Below are 20508 nucleotides of genomic sequence, written 5' to 3'. Positions count from 1 at the left end.
GCCTCTTTCTTCCATGCAGCAGTTATACATAACCTCGCACCTGTCCTTGTGACAACTGGTGTTCTTTTTATTTAAAGACCAGAAGATCATTTGTGCTGTGCTACATACGACTGGAGTGGCTTTCTATTCCTGTGTACACAAACGCAGTATGATGTGTGCCTCTGTTGCACTCAATATACTGTGCCTTACTCTCTAAGGCCAGTGTGATCTCTACTGCTGTGTGGAATGGAAGGCTTGTCTTCTAAACTGATTGATAGTGTAGGTATGTTCATTTCCTTCTGCTCAGTCTCTAACATGAGGCTGGTTTCTTTCTTCCACGGCAATCTAGAATATGGGTCTTCTCATTTCCCTCCCTTACCATCTTTTTCCTTCCTCTATTAGAAAATGTGGCAAGTCTTCATCTCCTGTTGTGATAGAGTCTGAGAAAGATAATGTTCGATGGCATATGTTGCTGCAGATACACATGTTTGGCACAGTCCGCTGCCTGGTGTTGGGCTCGGAGTATTACAAGTTGTTGTTCTTCGAAGAAGTCTTTTTGGTCACGGGACCGAAGGACTCCTCCCTCTTTGGCTCCATTGCGCATGGGCGTCGACTCCATCTTAGATTGTTTTTTTCCGCTGTCGGGTTCGGACGTATTCCTTTTCGCTCCGTGTTTCGGTTCGGAAAGTTAGTCAGAATCTCGGAAGAAAGCGTCGGTATTGTTCCGTTCGGTATCGGGATAGTTAGGTACATCGACACCGATCATCGGAAGACTTTGGGGCAGTTTCGATCCCCCATCGGGGCCTGGTCGGCCCGACCGCGTGCGACATCGAAGCCGATGGAACGGACCCCGTTTCGTTTCTGCCCAAAATGTCACAGTAAGTATCCTTATACAGATCAGCACTTGGTCTGTAACTTGTGCTTGTCCCCCGAGCACAAGGAGGATACCTGTGAAGCCTGTCGAGCCTTCCGGTCCAGAAAAACACTCCGGGACCGAAGAGCCAGGCGTCACCAAATGGCGTCCACGTCGACAAAACAACGTTTCGACGACGAAGAGGAAACATTCTCGGTTCCGGAATCAGAATCCGGAGACTCCGACGTCGAACAACAGCAACAAACTGTGAGTAAGACGTCGAAAAGTAAATCCATCGACAAACCAAAAGCCCAGGGGACGCCACTGCCAACAGGCCATGGCTCGACCCATAAATCAGGCGACCCGTCGAAGGGGCCGAAAAAGGGCACGCCCATAGCGAAGACACCCGACTCCGGTCGAGGGACCGCCATGGAGCAACCTCGGAGCCGAGAAAGCGGCTCCGAGAGACAAAAACAAGATACCGGCACCGAAAGACATCGGCACCGAGAATCCGTGCCGAAAGGAACAAAAATACTGTCGGTGCCGAAACCGAAAAAACATTCTCTCTCGGCGCCGAAAAATACCACACCTTCATCCTACTCAGAGGAACAAGGACTAAGTGGTCAAATGCACAAATTTGGACAAGAGCTCCAAAGTGTAGAATCGGACTACACACAAAAGAGACTGTGCATCCAGCAAGATACAGGGAAGATATCAACCCTTCCCCCAATCATGAGGAAAAGAAAGATCGGACTTCCAAAGGATGACACACAACCACAAGCCAAAGTGGTTAAAAAAGTCACGCCTCCGCCCTCTCCTCCACAGGCATCGCCGGCACAAACACCGCCACAAATGCACTCACCAGCGCAAACTACCATAAGTCATGACGATCAGGATCAAGACGCTTGGGACCTGTATGACACCCCAGTGCCGGACAATGATCCCGAGTCATACCCCACAAAGCCGTCACCGCCAGAGGACAGTACCTCATACTCGCAACTGGTGGCTAGGGCTGCAGACTTCCACAATGTCCAACTGCATTCCGATCCTATAGAGGATGATTTCTTATTTAACACCCTCTCGGCTACACATAGCCAATATCAATGTCTCCCAATGCTACCAGGGATGTTACGGCACGCAAAACAAATTTTTGAGGAGCCCGTAAAATCAAGAGCCATCACCCCAAGGGTGGATAAGAAATACAAACCACCACCCACAGACCCAGTGTTTATTACTTCACAGTTACCACCCGACTCTGTGGTAGTAGGGGCAGCTCGCAAAAGAGCAAATTCACATACATCTGGCGACGCCCCACCTCCGGACAAAGAAAGCAGAAAATTTGACGCGGCAGGGAAAAGAGTGGCGTCACAGGCAGCCAACCAGTGGCGCATCGCAAATTCACAAGCGCTGCTGGCCAGATATGACCGCGCACACTGGGACGAGATGCAACTTCTCGTAGACCATCTTCCCCAGGAATACCAAAAAAGGGCGCAGCAAATAGTGGAAGAGGGACAAACGATCTCAAACAATCAAATCCGCTCTTCACTAGACGCAGCCGATACTGCAGCAAGAACAGTCAACACTGCTGTCACCATAAGGAGACACGCTTGGCTACGCACTTCAGGCTTCAAACCTGAAATCCAGCAGGCTGTCCTTAATATGCCCTTCAACGAGAAACAACTGTTTGGCTCGGAAGTGGATACAGCCATTGAAAAACTTAAAAAGGACACAGACACGGCCAAAGCCATGGGCGCACTCTACTCCCCGCAGAGCAGAGGCACTTTCAGAAAAACTCCATTTAGAGGGGGGTTTCGTGGCCAACCCACAGACACCACCAGCCAACAATCAAGAACCACACCATATCAGGGTTCCTTCCAAAGGGGTGGTTTCAGGGGATATCGGGGGGGTCAATTCCCAAGGAGTAGGGGAAGATTCCAGACTCCAAAAACACCTCCACCTAAACAGTGACTTTCAAGTCACGCAACCCCTTCACTCAACACCAGTGGGGGGAAGACTAAGCCAATTCTACCAAGCTTGGCAACAGATTACAACAGACAATTGGGTATTAGCAATAATCCAACATGGCTATTGCATAGAATTCCACAACTTCCCACCAAACATCCCCCCCAAAACACGCAAAATGTCACAACATCATTTAGAACTTTTAGGACTAGAAGTTCAAGCACTACTGCAAAAGGATGCAATAGAATTAGTACCAGTACAACAAAAAAACACAGGAGTTTACTCCCTGTACTTTCTAATTCCAAAAAGAGACGAAACATTAAGACCAATATTAGATCTCAGGACACTAAATACCTACATCATATCGGACCATTTTCACATGGTCACACTACAAGACATCATTCCACTGCTCAAAAAGCAAGATTACATGACCACATTAGACCTAAAGGATGCGTACTTTCATATACCAATACACCCTTCTCACAGAAAGTACCTACGGTTCGTATTCAAAGGAATACATTACCAGTTCAAGGTGTTGCCATTCGGAATAACAACTGCACCAAGAGTGTTCACAAAATGTCTAGCAGTAGTAGCAGCACACATCAGGAGACAACAGATACATGTGTTCCCTTACCTAGACGACTGGCTAATCAAAACCAACACAGTAAAAAAATGCGCAAACGACACCACCTTTGTCATACAAACCCTTCACAAACTGGGGTTTTCCATCAACTACACAAAATCACACCTAGAACCGTGTCAAACACAACAATATCTAGGAGCAACCATCAACACATCAAAAGGAATTGCCACTCCAAGTCCACAAAGAGTGCAAGCATTCCACAAGCTAATAAGTGCTATGTTTCCAAACCAAAAAATACAAGCAAAACTTGTGCTAAAACTTCTAGGCATGATGTCATCATGCATAGCCATTGTCCCAAACGCAAGACTACACATGCGACCCTTACAACAGTGTCTAGCATCACAATGGTCACAGGCACAGGGTCAACTTCAAAATCTGGTGTTGGTAGACCGCCAAACATACCTCTCGCTTCTATGGTGGAACAGCAAAAATTTAAACAAAGGGCGGACATTTCAGGACCCAGTGCCTCAATACGTTATAACAACAGATGCTTCCATGACAGGGTGGGGAGCACACCTCAATCACCACAGCATTCAAGGACAATGGGATATACACGAAACAAAACTTCATATCAATTACCTAGAACTGTTGGCAGTATTTCTAGCGTTAAAAGCCTTCCAACCCATAATAACACACAAATACATTCTTGTCAAAACAGACAACATGACAACAATGTATTATCTAAACAAACAAGGAGGAACACACTCAACACAATTGTGCCTCCTAACACAAAAAATTTGGCAGTGGGCGATTCACAACAACATTCGCCTAATAGCACAATTTATTCCAGGAATACAAAACCAACTAGCAGACAACCTTTCGCGAGACCACCAACAAGTCCACGAATGGGAAATTCACCCCCAAGTTCTGAACAAGTACTTTCAAATTTGGGGAACACCCCAGATAGATTTGTTCGCAACAAAAGAAAACTCAAAATGCCAAAACTTCGCATCCAGGTACCCACACCGCGAATCACAAGGCAATGCTCTATGGATGAATTGGTCAGGGATATTTGCGTACGCTTTTCCCCCTCTCCCTCTCCTTCCATATCTAGTAAACAAGTTGAGTCAAAACCAACTCAAACTCATACTGATAGCACCCACATGGGCAAGACAACCTTGGTATACAACTCTACTAGACCTTTCACTAGTACCGCATGTCAAACTACCCAACAGGCCAGATCTGTTAACACAACACAAACAACAGATCAGACATCCAAACCCAGCATCATTGAATCTGGCAATTTGGCTCCTGAAATCCTAGAATTTGGACACTTGGACCTCACACAAGAATGCATGGAGGTCATAAAACAAGCTAGAAAACCTTCCACTAGACACTGCTATGCATCTAAGTGGAAAAGATTTGTTTACTACTGCCATGCCAATCAAATACAACCAGTACATGCCTCTACTAAAGACATAGTAGGATACTTACTACATTTGCAAAAAGCGAATCTCGCTTTTTCATCTATAAAAATACACCTCGCAGCTATATCTGCTTACCTACAAACTACTCATTCATCGTCTCTATTTAGAATACCAGTTATTAAAGCATTCATGGAAGGGCTAAAAAGAATTATACCACCAAGAACACCACCAGTTCCTTCATGGAACCTTAACATCGTCTTAACAAGACTCATGGGTCCCCCTTTCGAACCCATGCATTCCTGTGAAATGCAATATCTAACCTGGAAGGTCGCATTTCTCATTGCAATCACATCCCTCAGAAGAGTAAGTGAAATACAGGCATTTACCATACAAGAACCATTTATTCAAATACACAACAATAAAATAGTTCTAAGAACAAATCCTAAATTTCTGCCAAAAGTAATCTCACCATTCCATTTAAATCAAACAGTAGAATTGCCAGTGTTCTTCCCACAACCAAATTCTGTGGCTGAAAGGGCACTACATACATTGGACATCAAAAGAGCACTAATGTATTACATTGACAGAACAAAGCTAATCAGGAAAACAAAACAACTGTTCATAGCTTTTCAAAAACCACACATAGGAAATCCAATCTCTAAACAAGGCATTGCTAGATGGATAGTCAGGTGCATTCAAACATGCTATCTTAAAGCCAAAAGAGAATTGCCTATTACACCAAAGGCACACTCAACCAGAAAGAAAGGTGCTACAATGGCCTTTCTAGGAAACATTCCTATGAGCGAAATATGTAAGGCTGCAACCTGGTCTACGCCTCATACGTTTACTAAACACTACTGTGTAGACGTACTAAATGCACAACAAGCTACAGTGGGCCAAGCTGTACTAAGAACATTATTCCAAACTACTTCAACTCCTACAGGCTAAACCACCGCTTTTAGGGGAGGTAACTGCTTTACAGTCTATGCCAAACATGTGTATCTGCAGCAACATATGCCATCGAACTGAAAATGTCACTTACCCAGTGTACATCTGTTCGTGGCATTAGTCGCTGCAGATTCACATGTACCCTCCCACCTCCCCGGGAAGCCTGTAGCCGTTTAGAAGTAGATCATAAACCTTAAACATCTGAACATTTGTAAATAATTTTTAGAAACTCTTATCATACATACATATTCACTCCATTGCATGGGCACTATTTATACCAAACAACTCCATCCTCACCCTCTGCGGGGAAAACAATCTAAGATGGAGTCGACGCCCATGCGCAATGGAGCCAAAGAGGGAGGAGTCCTTCGGTCCCGTGACCAAAAAGACTTCTTCGAAGAAAAACAACTTGTAATACTCCGAGCCCAACACCAGGCAGCGGACTGTGCCAAACATGTGAATCTGCAGCGACTAATGCCACGAACAGATGTACACTGGGTAAGTGACATTTTCATTCTTCCTGCTCCCTTTGGAATATGGAACTAGTTCCCTTTCGTCCTTAAAGCGTGGCACTAATCCTTCCTGTCCCAGAGCTTGCAGTTAGTGCTGCCCCCCTCCCCTGTTTCAGAACCCAGGAGTTTAACAGTTTCTCTTGCCACATTCCAGCAACTGGAGCATTTCTGTCTTTCTTTTTTGTATTAGTCCAGAGCAGTACATTTTTGATGAACTTGGGAAGCAATGTTTTCTTCTACCTTGTTTGAGAATTGTCATTATCCTTTCTTCACTCCTAAGGAAGCATTTAAGGAAGGTGGTTTTTGCTTTATTTACCTGCCCCGGTCATTGCTCTACTGCTATGCCTCAGTTATGCCAAAGGACACAGCTCTGCAAAATAACGACAGAGAACAAACAAGTGTGTCTGTCTCTTCTAGGCTTGGCTTATTATCCATTGCATTATGACTGCAAGATTCCTTTTTTACTTCTACACTGCCACTAAAATCCCAGCATGGAAAGTGTGGTTGGATCAAAAGCCAGAACTTGCCAAAAATGTTTTTCAACTATGGGACCTATTGATAGCTATGCTTAGATACATTTATCTGTATACTTGGCACAGCCATGTTTCTCAAAAAGATGGTCATTTACCACTTGGCTGCTGCTGTAGGAAATATCAGTGACTTTCCTTTCTGAAAAGTTGGATTCTTGACGGTGGCTTTCCATTTTCATCTGTGTTGTTTCTGTATACTGATTGGCAGACATTCCCCCCTGGAATTCCAGACCTGTTTACTGTTCCTAAAGTTTCATTTTGTGTGTTTTTCTGTTCTTAGAAATCTGCAAAACCTTCTGATCTTGACAGCAATTAAAGCAGACCGCACTCGTGTGATGGAGTATATCAATCGCCTGGACAATTATGATGCCCCCGATATCGCCAACATCGCCATTAGTAATGAGCTGTTTGAGGAGGCTTTTGCGATTTTCCGCAAGTTTGATGTCAACACATCTGCCATACAGGTAAGCCCAAGGATGAGATACTGTAACTATAAGAAAAACCTTTCAATGAGAAATGTGGGGAAAAAAGGCAGACCTCCTACACTTACCAAAAACACTCTTTCACTTATTGTTTATACCTCCTTTTTGAAAACGGATCCTGAAGCCCCTGCCTGATAAGACGCACTCTCTCCCCCTTTTCAGATGTCTTTCTCGGAACCTGTGACTCTAGACTTTCTCTGCATGTAGGCTTACACTAGTTGTGCAGCTGAAGAATACGTTTGGAAAATTGTTTACATGCAGTTTCCATCCACATTTTCTAATCTGTTCTAGGAAATGTACCAGTAAACACAACATGTTAGGTTTGCGGGCTTGAGGTGCATATAGAGTTAGCTTTGCAGGGTCTGCTGCTCGGGGACAGGGTGCTTTGTCTGTGCTGCGTGGGAGCAGTGCTATAGTTCAGGACAGAGGTAGATCAGCAGGTCTGAGACTTATCATGGTACAAGAAGACCTTATTCTGGCATAAAAACACTCTTTAGGATCCAAGTGTTGTATTATTTCCAGAATGAATTGTTAATGATTCAGTAGTGAACTGGTAAGAGATATTACATGGTGCCACTGATTATTTTTTAACTATAGGAGTGTATAGTTTGTATAGACTGGAATCCGATGAGTACTGCAGGTTGTGGCTGAAATGCATACATAAATGAGTAGTGTTTATCACAATAATTGTCATTAAGCCATTTAAAAACAAATATGCACCCTATATCATAGAAGCTGAATCTCTCTGCAAGGAGCTTTAGCTGGAGGGTTAGTGTGGTGCCAGCATGTGTGAATCTTTCTGTTTTCCTCTTTGCCAGGTTCTCATCGAACATATCGGAAACCTGGACCGTGCCTATGAATTTGCTGAAAGGTGCAATGAGCCTGCAGTGTGGAGCCAGCTGGCACGAGCACAGCTCCAGAAAGACCTTGTGAAGGAAGCTATTGACTCTTACATAAAGGCGGATGATCCTTCAGCATACATGGAGGTGGTTCAGGCTGCCAGCAAGAACAGTAAGCTGTCCTCCTCGCTGTGTGATTGCAATAATGAGCTTATTGGGGAACAAGAAGACAGTGCCTGGCCTACTTTAATCAGATTATGGTTCATCATGCAGTTAGCCTAATTAGGAGAGATGATACCAAGCTTCTACCATGCACACTCCTAGCCTGGTCATAAGAGACGGCTGTGTGAGGCCTCATCACAGCCAGTGGCGCACACGTATTGCACTGCTCCCATGAGGATCAGTGGTGCTGCCTTTAACTCCATTTCTTTAAGGTCACTCTTCTTAAATTCTCTGTTAATTGATATCAAACCACCCAGATCATTTTCTGTCTGCACACCCAGTTCCATATGCCTCAATTCTGGCGCCCCGCTTGGCTTTCAGGCAGCCTGTCATGCTTTGGCTATTCAGTTCTTCATCGTTCTTCTCTGCCTGTAATGCTAGAAGAAAATAAACCTTTTGGGGCTTCTCACCGAGACCTGGCTCTCTCAAAGTGGCTATTTATGTTAGTTCTTTTGGTCTCACTTGTAAAGGGTAGATATTTAGGGGTATTTATCAATGGTTTGGGACCTTACAACTGAAAATGTAATCCCACTGATAATGCCGTATGATGCAGAGCCACACATGACCCATTTCACTGCTGAAACCTAGAGTAAATCTGATTATGCTTATTACCCAAGGACTGTGGCGGCAGTAACTTTGATTATTCACTTCTGCCATGGGAAAGAAACAGAACTTGCATGGCATGACCCACACCAGTTGAGGCAGCCCGCTTGAAATACTTTCTTTCTGAAGTAGTGCTTTGCCATATGTACTTTTTGGACCACACTTCATATATACATGTGGTCAGTGAAAACCATGGGTCATAAGATTTGAGCTTGTTCCACCAGCTTCAGTTTCCTCACATAGTTACACAGTAGTCTATGTAGGCTGTAGACACTCAAACCTTATGATGTTCGCTGAAGTTTGACCTAAAGCTTTGCTTTCTTAAAAAGCAGGGTTTTTCCCGTATAAATTTACTGGATGTGTTTCATGTTGTTTGTTGTGTTTTCAGCCCCGATCTATGCTTCAGTGTCGGGGCACCCAAAGTGTACATACAACCTCTTCCCCACTGAGTCTCTGCAGTGAGAGCATGAGCGTTAGCCTCGTTACCTGTACCCACGTGGAGGGGATTGCCTCCCAGCTCTCCACAGTAAACTTTCCAGAGAGCAAACGGGTTGCAAGCAAAGGGAACAGGGAGGAAGGGAAACAGAACAAACAAGAATCCATAGATACTCTTCTCTACCTTGTCCGATGCTGGCTGCGCACCTCGCATGACTTCTAGCCGCAGCAGCTCCTGCATTTCCTTTGTTAGGGGCTGATTTGAAGACCAATTAAAGAGTTTAGTCTCCAATTCAGCAATTTTACAGTCTTAGGCAACTTTAATTTTTATCTTGACTTTAAGGACAAAAGAAAGACAGTAACACTAACTGATAACCTTCATGCGTTAGACTTGTGTCAGTTAGTTGATGCGTCTTCTCATCGGGCTGGTTACACGCTCAATGGCATTTTTTCCAATCAGGAAGATCTCCAGCTCAGTGATATTTCTGAAGTTGGATGGTCAGACCATAATGCCATCAGATGTAGCTTTAGGACTAAGCAAATTGAGGTCCATCGTCCCAGGCTCACACGTGATCAGCGAGTTCAATTATGGAACAAAATCAACCTGTTAGACTTGGAGAGCGCGCTTGAAGCCTCTAGCGCAGTTCTGTCCTGTAGTACTAATCAAGTGGTAGCTGCTTTTTCAAAGCGGGTGTAGGAAGTTGGCTCTGTATGCACTATTTCAAAGTAAGGAATAGTATGCACAGAGTCCAAGGGTTCCCCTTAGAGGTAAGATAGTGGCAAAAATAGATAATACTAATGCTCTATTTTGTGGTAGTGTGGTCGAGCAGTAGGCTTATCCAAGGAGTAGTGTTAAGCATTTGTTGTACATACACATAGACAATAAATGAGGTACACACACTCAGAGACAAATCCAGCCAATAGGTTTTGTTATAGAAAAATATCTTTTCTTAGTTTATTTTAAGAACCACAGGTTCAAATTTAACATGTAATATCTTGTTTGAAAGGTATTGCAGGTAAGTACATTAGGAACTTTGAATCATTTCAATTGCATGTATACTTTTCAAGTTATTGACAAATAGCTATTTCAAAAGTGGACACTTAGTGCAATTTTCACAGTTCCTGGGGGAGGTAAGTTTTTGTTAGTTTTACCAGGTAAGTAAGACACTTACAGGGTTCAGTTCTTGGTCCAAGGTAGCCCACCGTTGGGGGTTCAGAGCAACCCCAAAGTCACCACACCAGCAGCTCAGGGCCGGTCAGGTGCAGAGTTCAAAGTGGTGCCCAAAACGCATAGGCTAGAATGGAGAGAAGGGGGTGCCCCGGTTCCGGTCTGCTTGCAGGTAAGTACCCGCGTCTTCGGAGGGCAGACCAGGGGGGTTTTGTAGGGCACCGGGGGGGACACAAGCCCACACAGAAATTTCACCCTCAGCAGCGCGGGGGCGGCCGGGTGCAGTGTAGAAACAGGCGTCGGGTTTTCAATGTTAGTCTATGAGAGATCAACGGATCTCTTCAGCGCTGCAGGCAGGCAAGGGGGGGCTTCCTCGGGGAAACCTCCACTTGGGCAAGGGAGAGGGACTCCTGGGGGTCACTTCTGCAGTGAAAGTCCGGTCCTTCAGGTCCTGGGGGCTGCGGGTGCAGGGTCTTTTCCAGGCGTCGGGACTTAGGTTTCAGAGAGTCGCGGTCAGGGGAAGCCTCGGGATTCCCTCTGCAGGCGGCGCTCTGGGGGCTCAGGGGGGACAGGTTTTGGTACTCAGTCGTAGAGTAGTCCGGGGGTCCTCCCTGAGGTGTTGGTTCTCCACCAGCCGAGTCGGGGTCGCCGGGTGCAGTGTTGCAAGTCTCACCCTTCTTGCGGGGAGTTGCAGGGTTCTTTAAAGCTGCTTCTTGAGACAAAGTTGCAGTCTTTTTGGAGCAGGTCCGCTGTCCTCGGGAGTTTCTTGTCGTCGAAGCAGGGCAGTCCTCAGAGGATTCAGAGGTCGCTGGTCCCTTTGGAAGGCGTCGCTGGAGCAGAGTTCTTTGGAAGGCAGGAGACAGGCCGGTGAGTTTCTGGAGCCAAGGCAGTTGTCGTCTTCTGGTCTTCCTCTGCAGGGGTTTTCAGCTAGGCAGTCCTTCTTCTTGTAGTTTGCAGGAATCTAATTTTCTAGGGTTCAGGGTAGCCCTTAAATACTAAATTTAAGGGCGTGTTTAGGTCTGGGGGGTTAGTAGCCAATGGCTACTAGCCCTGAGGGTGGGTACACCCTCTTTGTGCCTCCTCCCAAGGGGAGGGGTCACAATCCTAACCCTATTGGGGGAATCCTCCATCTGCAAGATGGAGGATTTCTAAAAGTCAGAGTCACCTCAGCTCAGGACACCTTAGGGGCTGTCCTGACTGGCCAGTGACTCCTCCTTGTTGCTTTGTTTGTTCCCTCCAGCCTTGCCGCCAAAAGTGGGGGCCGTGGCCGGAGGGGGCGGGCAACTCCACTAAGCTGGAGTGCCCTGCTGGGCTGTGACAAAGGGGTGAGCCTTTGAGGCTCACCGCCAGGTGTTACAGCTCCTGCCTGGGGGAGGTGTTAGCATCTCCACCCAGTGCAGGCTTTGTTACTGGCCTCAGAGTGACAAAGGCACTCTCCCCATGGGGCCAGCAACATGTCTCTAGTGTGGCAGGCTGCTGGAACTAGTCAGACTACACAGACAGTCGGTTAAGTTTCAGGGGGCACCTCTAAGGTGCCCTCTGGGGTGTATTTTGCAATAAAATGTACACTGGCATCAGTGTGCATTTATTGTGCTGAGAAGTTTGATACCAAACTTCCCAGTTTTCAGTGTAGCCATTATGGTGCTGTGGAGTTCGTGTTTGACAGACTCCCAGACCATATACTCTTATGGCTACCCTGCACTTACAATGTCTAAGGTTTTGTTTAGACACTGTAGGGGTACCATGCTCATGCACTGGTACCCTCACCTATGGTATAGTGCACCCTGCCTTAGGGCTGTAAGGCCTGCTAGAGGGGTGACTGACCTATACTTGCATAGGCAGTGAGAGGCTGGCATGGCACCCTGAGGGGAGTGCCATGTCGACTTACTCGTTTTGTTCTCACTAGCACACACAAGCTGGCAAGCAGTGTGTCTGTGCTGAGTGAGAGGTCTCCAGGGTGGCATAAGACATGCTGCAGCCCTTAGAGACCTTCCTTGGCATCAGGGCCCTTGGTACTAGAAGTACCAGTTACAAGGGACTTATCTGGATGCCAGGGTCTGCCAATTGTGGATACAAAAGTACAGGTTAGGGAAAGAACACTGGTGCTGGGGCCTGGTTAGCAGGCCTCAGCACACTTTCAATTGTAAACATAGCATCAGCAAAGGCAAAAAGTCAGGGGGCAACCATGCCAAGGAGGCATTTCCTTACACAACCCCCCCCCAAACGAAAGAGGATGAGACTAACCTTTCCCAAGAGAGTCTTCATTTTCTAAGTGGAAGAACCTGGAAAGGCCATCTGCATTGGCATGGGCAGTCCCAGGTCTGTGTTCCACTATAAAGTCCATTCCCTGTAGGGAGATGGACCACCTCAACAGTTTAGGATTTTCACCTTTCATTTGCATCAGCCATTTGAGAGGTCTGTGGTCAGTTTGAACTAGGAAGTGAGTCCCAAAGAGGTATGGTCTCAGCTTCTTCAGGGACCAAACCACAGCAAAGGCCTCCCTCTCAATGGCACTCCAACGCTGCTCCCTGGGGAGTAACCTCCTGCTAATGAAAGCAACAGGCTGGTCAAGGCCATCATCATTTGTTTGGGACAAAACTGCCCCTATCCCATGTTCAGAGGCATCTGTCTGCACAATGAACTGCTTAGAATAATCTGGAGCTTTTAGAACTGGTGCTGAGCACATTGCCTGTTTCAGGGTGTCAAAGGCCTGTTGGCATTCCACAGTCCAGTTCACTTTCTTGGGCATTTTCTGGGAGGTGAGTTCAGTGAGGGCTGTCACAATGGATCCATATCCCTTCACAAACCTCCTGTAGTACCCAGTCAAGCCAAGGAATGCCCTGACTTGAGTCTGGGTTTTTGGAGCTACCCAGTCCAGAATAGTCTGGATCTTGGGTTGGAGTGGCTGAACTTGGCCTCCACCTACAAGGTGGCCCAAGTAAACCACAGTTCCCTGCCCTATCTGGCATTTCGATGCCTTGATAGAGAGGCCTGCAGATTGCAGAGCCTTCAAAACCTTCTTCAGGTGGACCAGGTGATCCTGCCAGGTGGAGCTAAAGACAGCAATATCATCAAGATAAGCTGTGCTAAAGGACTCCAAGCCAGCAAGGACTTGATTCACCAACCTTTGGAAGGTGGCAGGGGCATTCTTTAAACCAAAGGGCATAACAGTAAACTGATAATGCCCATCAGGTGTGGAGAATGCAGTTTTCTCTTTTGCTCCAGGTGCCATTTTTATTTGCCAGTACCCTGCTGTCAAGTCAAAGGTACTTAAGAATTTGGCAGCACCTAATTTATCTATGAGCTCATCAGCTCTAGGAATTGGATGAGCATCTATCTTGGTGACAGAATTGAGCCCTCTGTAATCCACACAAAACCTCATCTCTTTCTTTCCATCTTTGGTGTGAGGTTTGGGGACTAAGACCACTGGGCTAGCCCATGGGCTGTCAGAGCGCTCAATTACTCCCAATTCCAGCATCTTGTGGACTTCCACCTTGATGCTTTCCTTAACATGGTCAGACTGTCTAAAGATTTTGTTTTTGACAGGCATGCTGTCTCCTGTGTCCACATCATGGGTACACAGGTGTGTCTGACCAGGGGTTAAGGAGAAGAGTTCAGGAAACTGTTGTAGGACTCTCCTACAATCAGCTTGCTGTTGGCCAGAGAGGGTGTCTGAGTAGATCACTCCATCTACTGAGCCATCTTTTGGGTCTGATGACAGAAGATCAGGGAGAGGTTCACTCTCTGCCTCCTGATCCTCATCTGTTACCATCAACAGATTTACATCAGCCCTGTCGTGGAAGAGCTTAAGGCGGTTCACATGGATCACCCTCTTGGGGCTCCTGCTTGTGCCCAGGTCCACCAGGTAGGTGACCTGACTCTTCCTTTCTAGCACTGGGTAAGGGCCACTCCATTTGTCCTGGAGTGCCCTGGGAGCCACAGGCTCCAGAACCCAGACTTTCTGCCCTGGTTGGAACTCAACCAGTGCAGCCTTTTGGTCATACCAAAACTTCTGGAGCTGTTGGCTGGCCTCAAGGTTTTTGGTTGCCTTTTCCATGTACTCTGCCATTCTAGAGCGAAGGCCAAGTACATAGTCCACTATGTCTTGTTTAGGCTCATGAAGAGGTCTCTCCCAGCCTTCTTTAACAAGAGCAAGTGGTCCCCTTACAGGGTGACCAAACAGAAGTTCAAAGGGTGAGAATCCTACTCCCTTCTGTGGCACCTCTCTGTAAGCGAAAAGCAGACATGGCAAGAGGACATCCCATCTCCTTTTGAGTTTTTCTGGGAGCCCCATGATCATGCCTTTTAATGTCTTGTTGAATCTCTCAACTAAGCCATTAGTTTGTGGATGGTATGGTGTAGTGAATTTGTAAGTCATTCCACATGTGTTTTAGGTATGCTGACATGAAGTTGGTACCTCTGTCAGACACCACCTCCTTAGGGAAACCCACTCTGGTAAAGATACCAATGAGGGCCTTGGCTACTGCAGGGGCAGTAGTCGACCTAAGGGGAATAGCTTCAGGATACCTAGTAGCATGATCCACCACTACTAGGATGTACATATTTCCTGAGGCTGTGGGAGGTTCTAGTGGGCCAACTATGTCCACACCCACTCTTTCAAAGGGGACCCCCACCACTGGAAGTGGAATGAGGGGGGCCTTTGGGTGCCCACCTGTCTTACCACTGGATTGACAGGTGGGGCAGGAGAGGCAAAACTCCTTAACCTTCTGGGACATATTGGGCCAGTAGAAGTGGTTGACTAACCTCTCCCACGTCTTGGTTTGTCCCAAATGCCCAGCAAGGGGAATATCATGGGCTAAGGTCAGAATAAACTCTCTGAACGACTGAGGCACTACCACTCTCCTAGTGGCACCAGGTTTGGGGTCTCTGGCCTCAGTGTACAGGAGTCCATCTTCCCAATAGACCCTATGTGTTCCATTTTTCTTGCCCTTGGACTCTTCAGCAGCTTGCTGCCTAAGGCCTTCAAGAGAGGGACAGGTTTCTTGTCCCTTACACAGCTCTTCCCTTGAGGGTCCCCCTGGGCCTAAGAGCTCAACCTGATAAGGTTCAAGCTCCAAAGGCTCAGTTCCCTCATAGGGCAGAACTTCTTCCTGAGAAGAGAGGTTCTCTTTTTCTGACTGTGTGGCAGTTGGTTTCCCAACTGACTTTCCTTTTCTCTTGGTAGGCTGGGCCATTTTTCCAGACTCCAGCTCTACTTTTTCACCCTGTGCCTTGCATTGTGCTCTTGTTTTTACACAGACCAGTTCAGGGATACCCAGCATGGCTGCATGGGTTTTTAGTTCTACCTCAGCCCATGCTGAGGACTCCAGGTCATTTCCAAGCAGACAGTCTACTGGGATGTTTGAGGAGACCACCACCTGTTTCAGGCCATTGACCCCTCCCCATTCTAAAGTTACCATTGCCATGGGATGTGCTTTAGTTTGATTGTCAGCATTGGTGACTGTATAAGTTTTTCCAGTCAGGTATTGGCCAGGGGAAACCAGTTTCTCTGTCACCATGGTGACACTGGCACCTGTATCCCTCAGGCCCTCTACACTTGTCCCATTAATAAAGAGCTGCTGCCTGTATTTTTGCATGTTAGGAGGCCAGGCAGCTAGTGTGGCTAAATCCACCCCACCCTCAGAGACTAGAGTAGCTTCAGTGTGGACCCTGATTTGCTCTGGGCACACTGTTGATCCCACTTGGAGACTAGCCATTCCAGTGTTACCTGGATTGGAGTTTGGAGTGGAACTTTTCTTGGGACAGGCCTTGTCTCCAGTTTGGTGTCCAGACTGACTACAGTTTCGACACCAGGCCTTTTTGGGATCAAAGTTTTTACCCTTGTACCCAGGATTGTTTTGTGAAGAGGCTCTGGGCCCACCCTCCTGTGCAGGTTTTTGGGGGCCTTTAGAAGACTCTTGACTATTTTTATTTTTGGCTGTCTCACCACCTTTCCCCTGGGGAGGTTTTGTGACCCCTTTCTTTTGGTCACCCCCTGTGGAAGTTTTGGACACCCTAGTCTTGACCCAATGGTCCGCCTTCTTTCCCAATTCTTGGGGAGAAATTGGTCCTAGGTCTACCAGATGCTGATGCAGTTTATCATTGAAACAATTACTTAACAGGTGTTCTTTCACAAATAAATTGTACAGCCCATCATAATTACTTACACCACTGCCTTGAATCCAACCATCTAGTGTTTTTACTGAGTAGTCTACAAAGTCAACCCAGGTCTGGCTCGAGGATTTTTGAGCCCCCCTGAATCTAATCCTATACTCCTCAGTGGAGAATCCAAAGCCCTCAATCAGGGTACCCTTCATGAGGTCATAAGATTCTGCATCTTTTCCAGAGAGTGTGAGGAGTCTATCCCTACACTTTCCTGTGAACATTTCCCAAAGGAGAGCACCCCAGTGAGATCTGTTCACTTTTCTGGTTACACAAGCCCTCTCAAAAGCTGTGAACCATTTGGTGATGTCATCACCATCTTCATATTTAGTTACAATCCCTTTAGGGATTTTCAACATGTCTGGAGAATCTCTGACCCTATTTATGTTGCTGCCACCATTGATGGGTCCTAGGCCCATCTCTTGTCTTTCCCTCTCTATGGCTAGGATCTGTCTTTCCAAAGCCAATCTTTTGGCCATCCTGGCTAACTGGATGTCCTCTTCACTGGAGTTATCCTCAGTGATTTCAGAGGTGTTGGTCTCTCCTGTGAGGGAACCAGCATCTCTGACTATTATTTTTGGAGTCAGGGTTTGAGAGACCCTGTTCTCCCTAGATAGGACTGGTAGGGGGGAATTTTCCTCCAAGTCACTATCCTCTTCCTCTGAGTTGCCACCCTCAGAGGGGTTGGCCTTTTCAAACTCTGCCAAAAGCTCCTGGAGCTGTATTTTGGTAGGTTTGGGGCCCATTGTTATTTTCTTTATTTTACAGAGTGACCTTAGCTCCCTCATCTTAAGATGGAGGTAAGGTGTGGTGTCGAGTTCCACCAGTGTCACATCTGTGCTAGACATTTTGCTTCTAAAAGTTGGAATACTTTTTAAGAATCTACAACTGGTTCTAGAATCTAATTCAAACTTTTACAAACTTTTAAACTCTAAAAGAAATGCTAAACAGGATCTAACACAAGGCCCTAGCAGGTCTTTTAAGAATTTAGAAAACTTTTCAAATTGCAAAAATCAATTTCTAATGACAATTTTTGGAATTTGTCGTGTGATCAGGTATTGGCTGAGTAGTCCAGCAAATGCAAAGTCTTGTACCCCACCGCTGATCCACCAATGTAGGAAGTTGGCTCTGTATGTGCTATTTCAAAGTGAGGAATAGCATGCACAGAGTCCAAGGGTTCCCCTTAGAGGTAAAATAGTGGTAAAAATAGATAATACTAATGCTCTATTTTGTGGTAGTGTGGTCGAGCAGTAGGCTTATCCAAAGAGTAGTGTTAAGCATTTGTTGTACATACACATAGACAATAAATGAGGTACACACACTCAGAGACAAATCCAGCCAATAGGTTTTGTTATAGAAAAATATCTTTTCTTAGTTTATTTTAAGAACCACAGGTTCAAATTTAACATGTAATATCTTGTTTGAAAGGTATTGCAGGTAAGTACATTAGGAACTTTGAATCATTTCAATTGCATGTATACTTTTCAAGTTATTGACAAATAGCTATTTCAAAAGTGGACACAGTGCAATTTTCACAGTTCCTGGGGGAGGTAAGTTTTTGTTAGTTTTACCAGGTAAGTAAGACACTTACAGGGTTCAGTTCTTGGTCCAAGGTAGCCCATCGTTGGGGGTTCAGAGCAACCCCAAAGTCACCACACCAGCAGCTCAGGGCCGGTCAGGTGCAGAGTTCAAAGTGGTGCCCAAAACGCATAGGCTAGAATGGAGAGAAGGGGGTGCGAAGGGGGTGCCCCGGTTCCGGTCTGCTTGCAGGTAAGTACCCGCATCTTCGGAGGGCAGACCAGGGGGGTTTTGTAGGGCACCGGGGGGGACACAAGCCCACACAGAAATTTCACCCTCAGCAGCGCGGGGGCGGCCGGGTGCAGTGTAGAAACAGGCGTCGGGTTTTCAATGTTAGTCTATGAGAGATCAACGGATCTCTTCAGCGCTGCAGGCAGGCAAGGGGGGGCTTCCTCGGGGAAACCTCCACTTGGGCAAGGGAGAGGGACTCCTGGGGGTCACTTCTGCAGTGAAAGTCCGGTCCTTCAGGTCCTGGGGGCTGCGGGTGCAGGGTCTTTTCCAGGCGTCGGGACTTAGGTTTCAGAGAGTCGCGGTCAGGGGAAGCCTCGGGATTCCCTCTGCAGGCGGCGCTCTGGGGGCTCAGGGGGGACAGGTTTTGGTACTCACAGTCGTAGAGTAGTCCGGGGGTCCTCCCTGAGGTGTTGGTTCTCCACCAGCCGAGTCGGGGTCGCCGGGTGCAGTGTTGCAAGTCTCACGCTTCTTGCGGGGAGTTGCAGGGTTCTTTAAAGCTGCTTCTTGAGACAAAGTTGCAGTCTTTTTGGAGCAGGTCCACTGTCCTCGGGAGTTTCTTGTCGTCGTCGAAGCAGGGCAGTCCTCAGAGGATTCAGAGGTCGCTGGTCCCTTTGGAAGGCGTCGCTGGAGCAGAGTTCTTTGGAAGGCAGGAGACAGGCCGGTGAGTTTCTGGAGCCAAGGCAGTTGTCGTCTTCTGGTCTTCCTCTGCAGGGGTTTTCAGCTAGGCAGTCCTTCTTCTTGTAGTTTGCAGGAATCTAATTTTCTAGGGTTCAGGGTAGCCCTTAAATACTAAATTTACGGGCGTGTTTAGGTCTGGGGGGTTAGTAGCCAATGGCTACTAGCCCTGAGGGTGGGTACACCCTCTTTGTGCCTCCTCCCAAGGGGAGGGGGTCACAATCCTAACCCTATTGGGGGAATCCTCCATCTGCAAGATGGAGGATTTCTAAAAGTCAGAGTCACCTCAGCTCAGGACACCTTAGGGGCTGTCCTGACTGGCCAGTGACTCCTCCTTGTTGCTTTGTTTGTTCCCTCCAGCCTTGCCGCCAAAAGTGGGGGCCGTGGCCGGAGGGGGCGGGCAACTCCACTAAGCTGGAGTGCCCTGCTGGGCTGTGACAAAGGGGTGAGCCTTTGAGGCTCACCGCCAGGTGTTACAGCTCCTGCCTGGGGGAGGTGTTAGCATCTCCACCCAGTGCAGGCTTTGTTACTGGCCTCAGAGTGACAAAGGCACTCTCCCCATGGGGCCAGCAACATGTCTCTAGTGTGGCAGGCTGCTGGAACTAGTCAGCCTACACAGACAGTCGGTTAAGTTTCAGGGGGCACCTCTAAGGTGCCCTCTGGGGTGTATTTTGCAATAAAATGTACACTGGCATCAGTGTGCATTTATTGTGCTGAGAAGTTTGATACCAAACTTCCCAGTTTTCAGTGTAGCCATTATGGTGCTGTGGAGTTCGTGTTTGACAGACTCCCAGACCATATACTCTTATGGCTACCCTGCACTTACAATGTCTAAGGTTTTGTTTAGACACTGTAGGGGTACCATGCTCATGCACTGGTACCCTCACCTATGGTATAGTGCACCCTGCCTTAGGGCTGTAAGGCCTGCTAGAGGGGTGACTGACCTATACTTGCATAGGCAGTGAGAGGCTGGCATGGCACCCTGAGGGGAGTGCCATGTCGACTTACTCGTTTTGTTCTCACTAGCACACACAAGCTGGCAAGCAGTGTGTCTGTGCTGAGTGAGAGGTCTCCAGGGTGGCATAAGACATGCTGCAGCCCTTAGAGACCTTCCTTGGCATCAGGGCCCTTGGTACTAGAAGTACCAGTTACAAGGGACTTATCTGGATGCCAGGGTCTGCCAATTGTGGATACAAAAGTACAGGTTAGGGAAAGAACACTGGTGCTGGGGCCTGGTTAGCAGCCCTCAGCACACTTTCAATTGTAAACATAGCATCAGCAAAGGCAAAAAGTCAGGGGGCAACCATGCCAAGGAGGCA

General features: G+C 47.1%; 1 protein-coding gene across 4 annotated transcripts in view; it reads left to right on the top strand.

Annotated features, from left to right (window-relative positions):
* The window catches only part of LOC138266439 (clathrin heavy chain 1-like), a 378407-nt gene that overhangs the window by 177546 nt on the left and 180353 nt on the right, over nt 1-20508 (top strand). For all 4 annotated transcript variants that reach the window (XM_069215209.1, XM_069215208.1, XM_069215207.1 and 1 more), the window contains exons 20-21: nt 7075-7258; nt 8095-8287. In XM_069215209.1, the coding sequence (XP_069071310.1) occupies nt 7075-7258; nt 8095-8287 (377 nt within the window). The remainder of the gene's footprint in view (nt 1-7074; nt 7259-8094; nt 8288-20508) is intronic.

Source organism: Pleurodeles waltl, chromosome 11 (assembly GCF_031143425.1).
Source record: "Pleurodeles waltl isolate 20211129_DDA chromosome 11, aPleWal1.hap1.20221129, whole genome shotgun sequence".
NCBI lineage: Eukaryota > Metazoa > Chordata > Amphibia > Caudata > Salamandridae > Pleurodeles > Pleurodeles waltl.
This window is presented reverse-complemented; position numbering and strand designations above follow the sequence as displayed.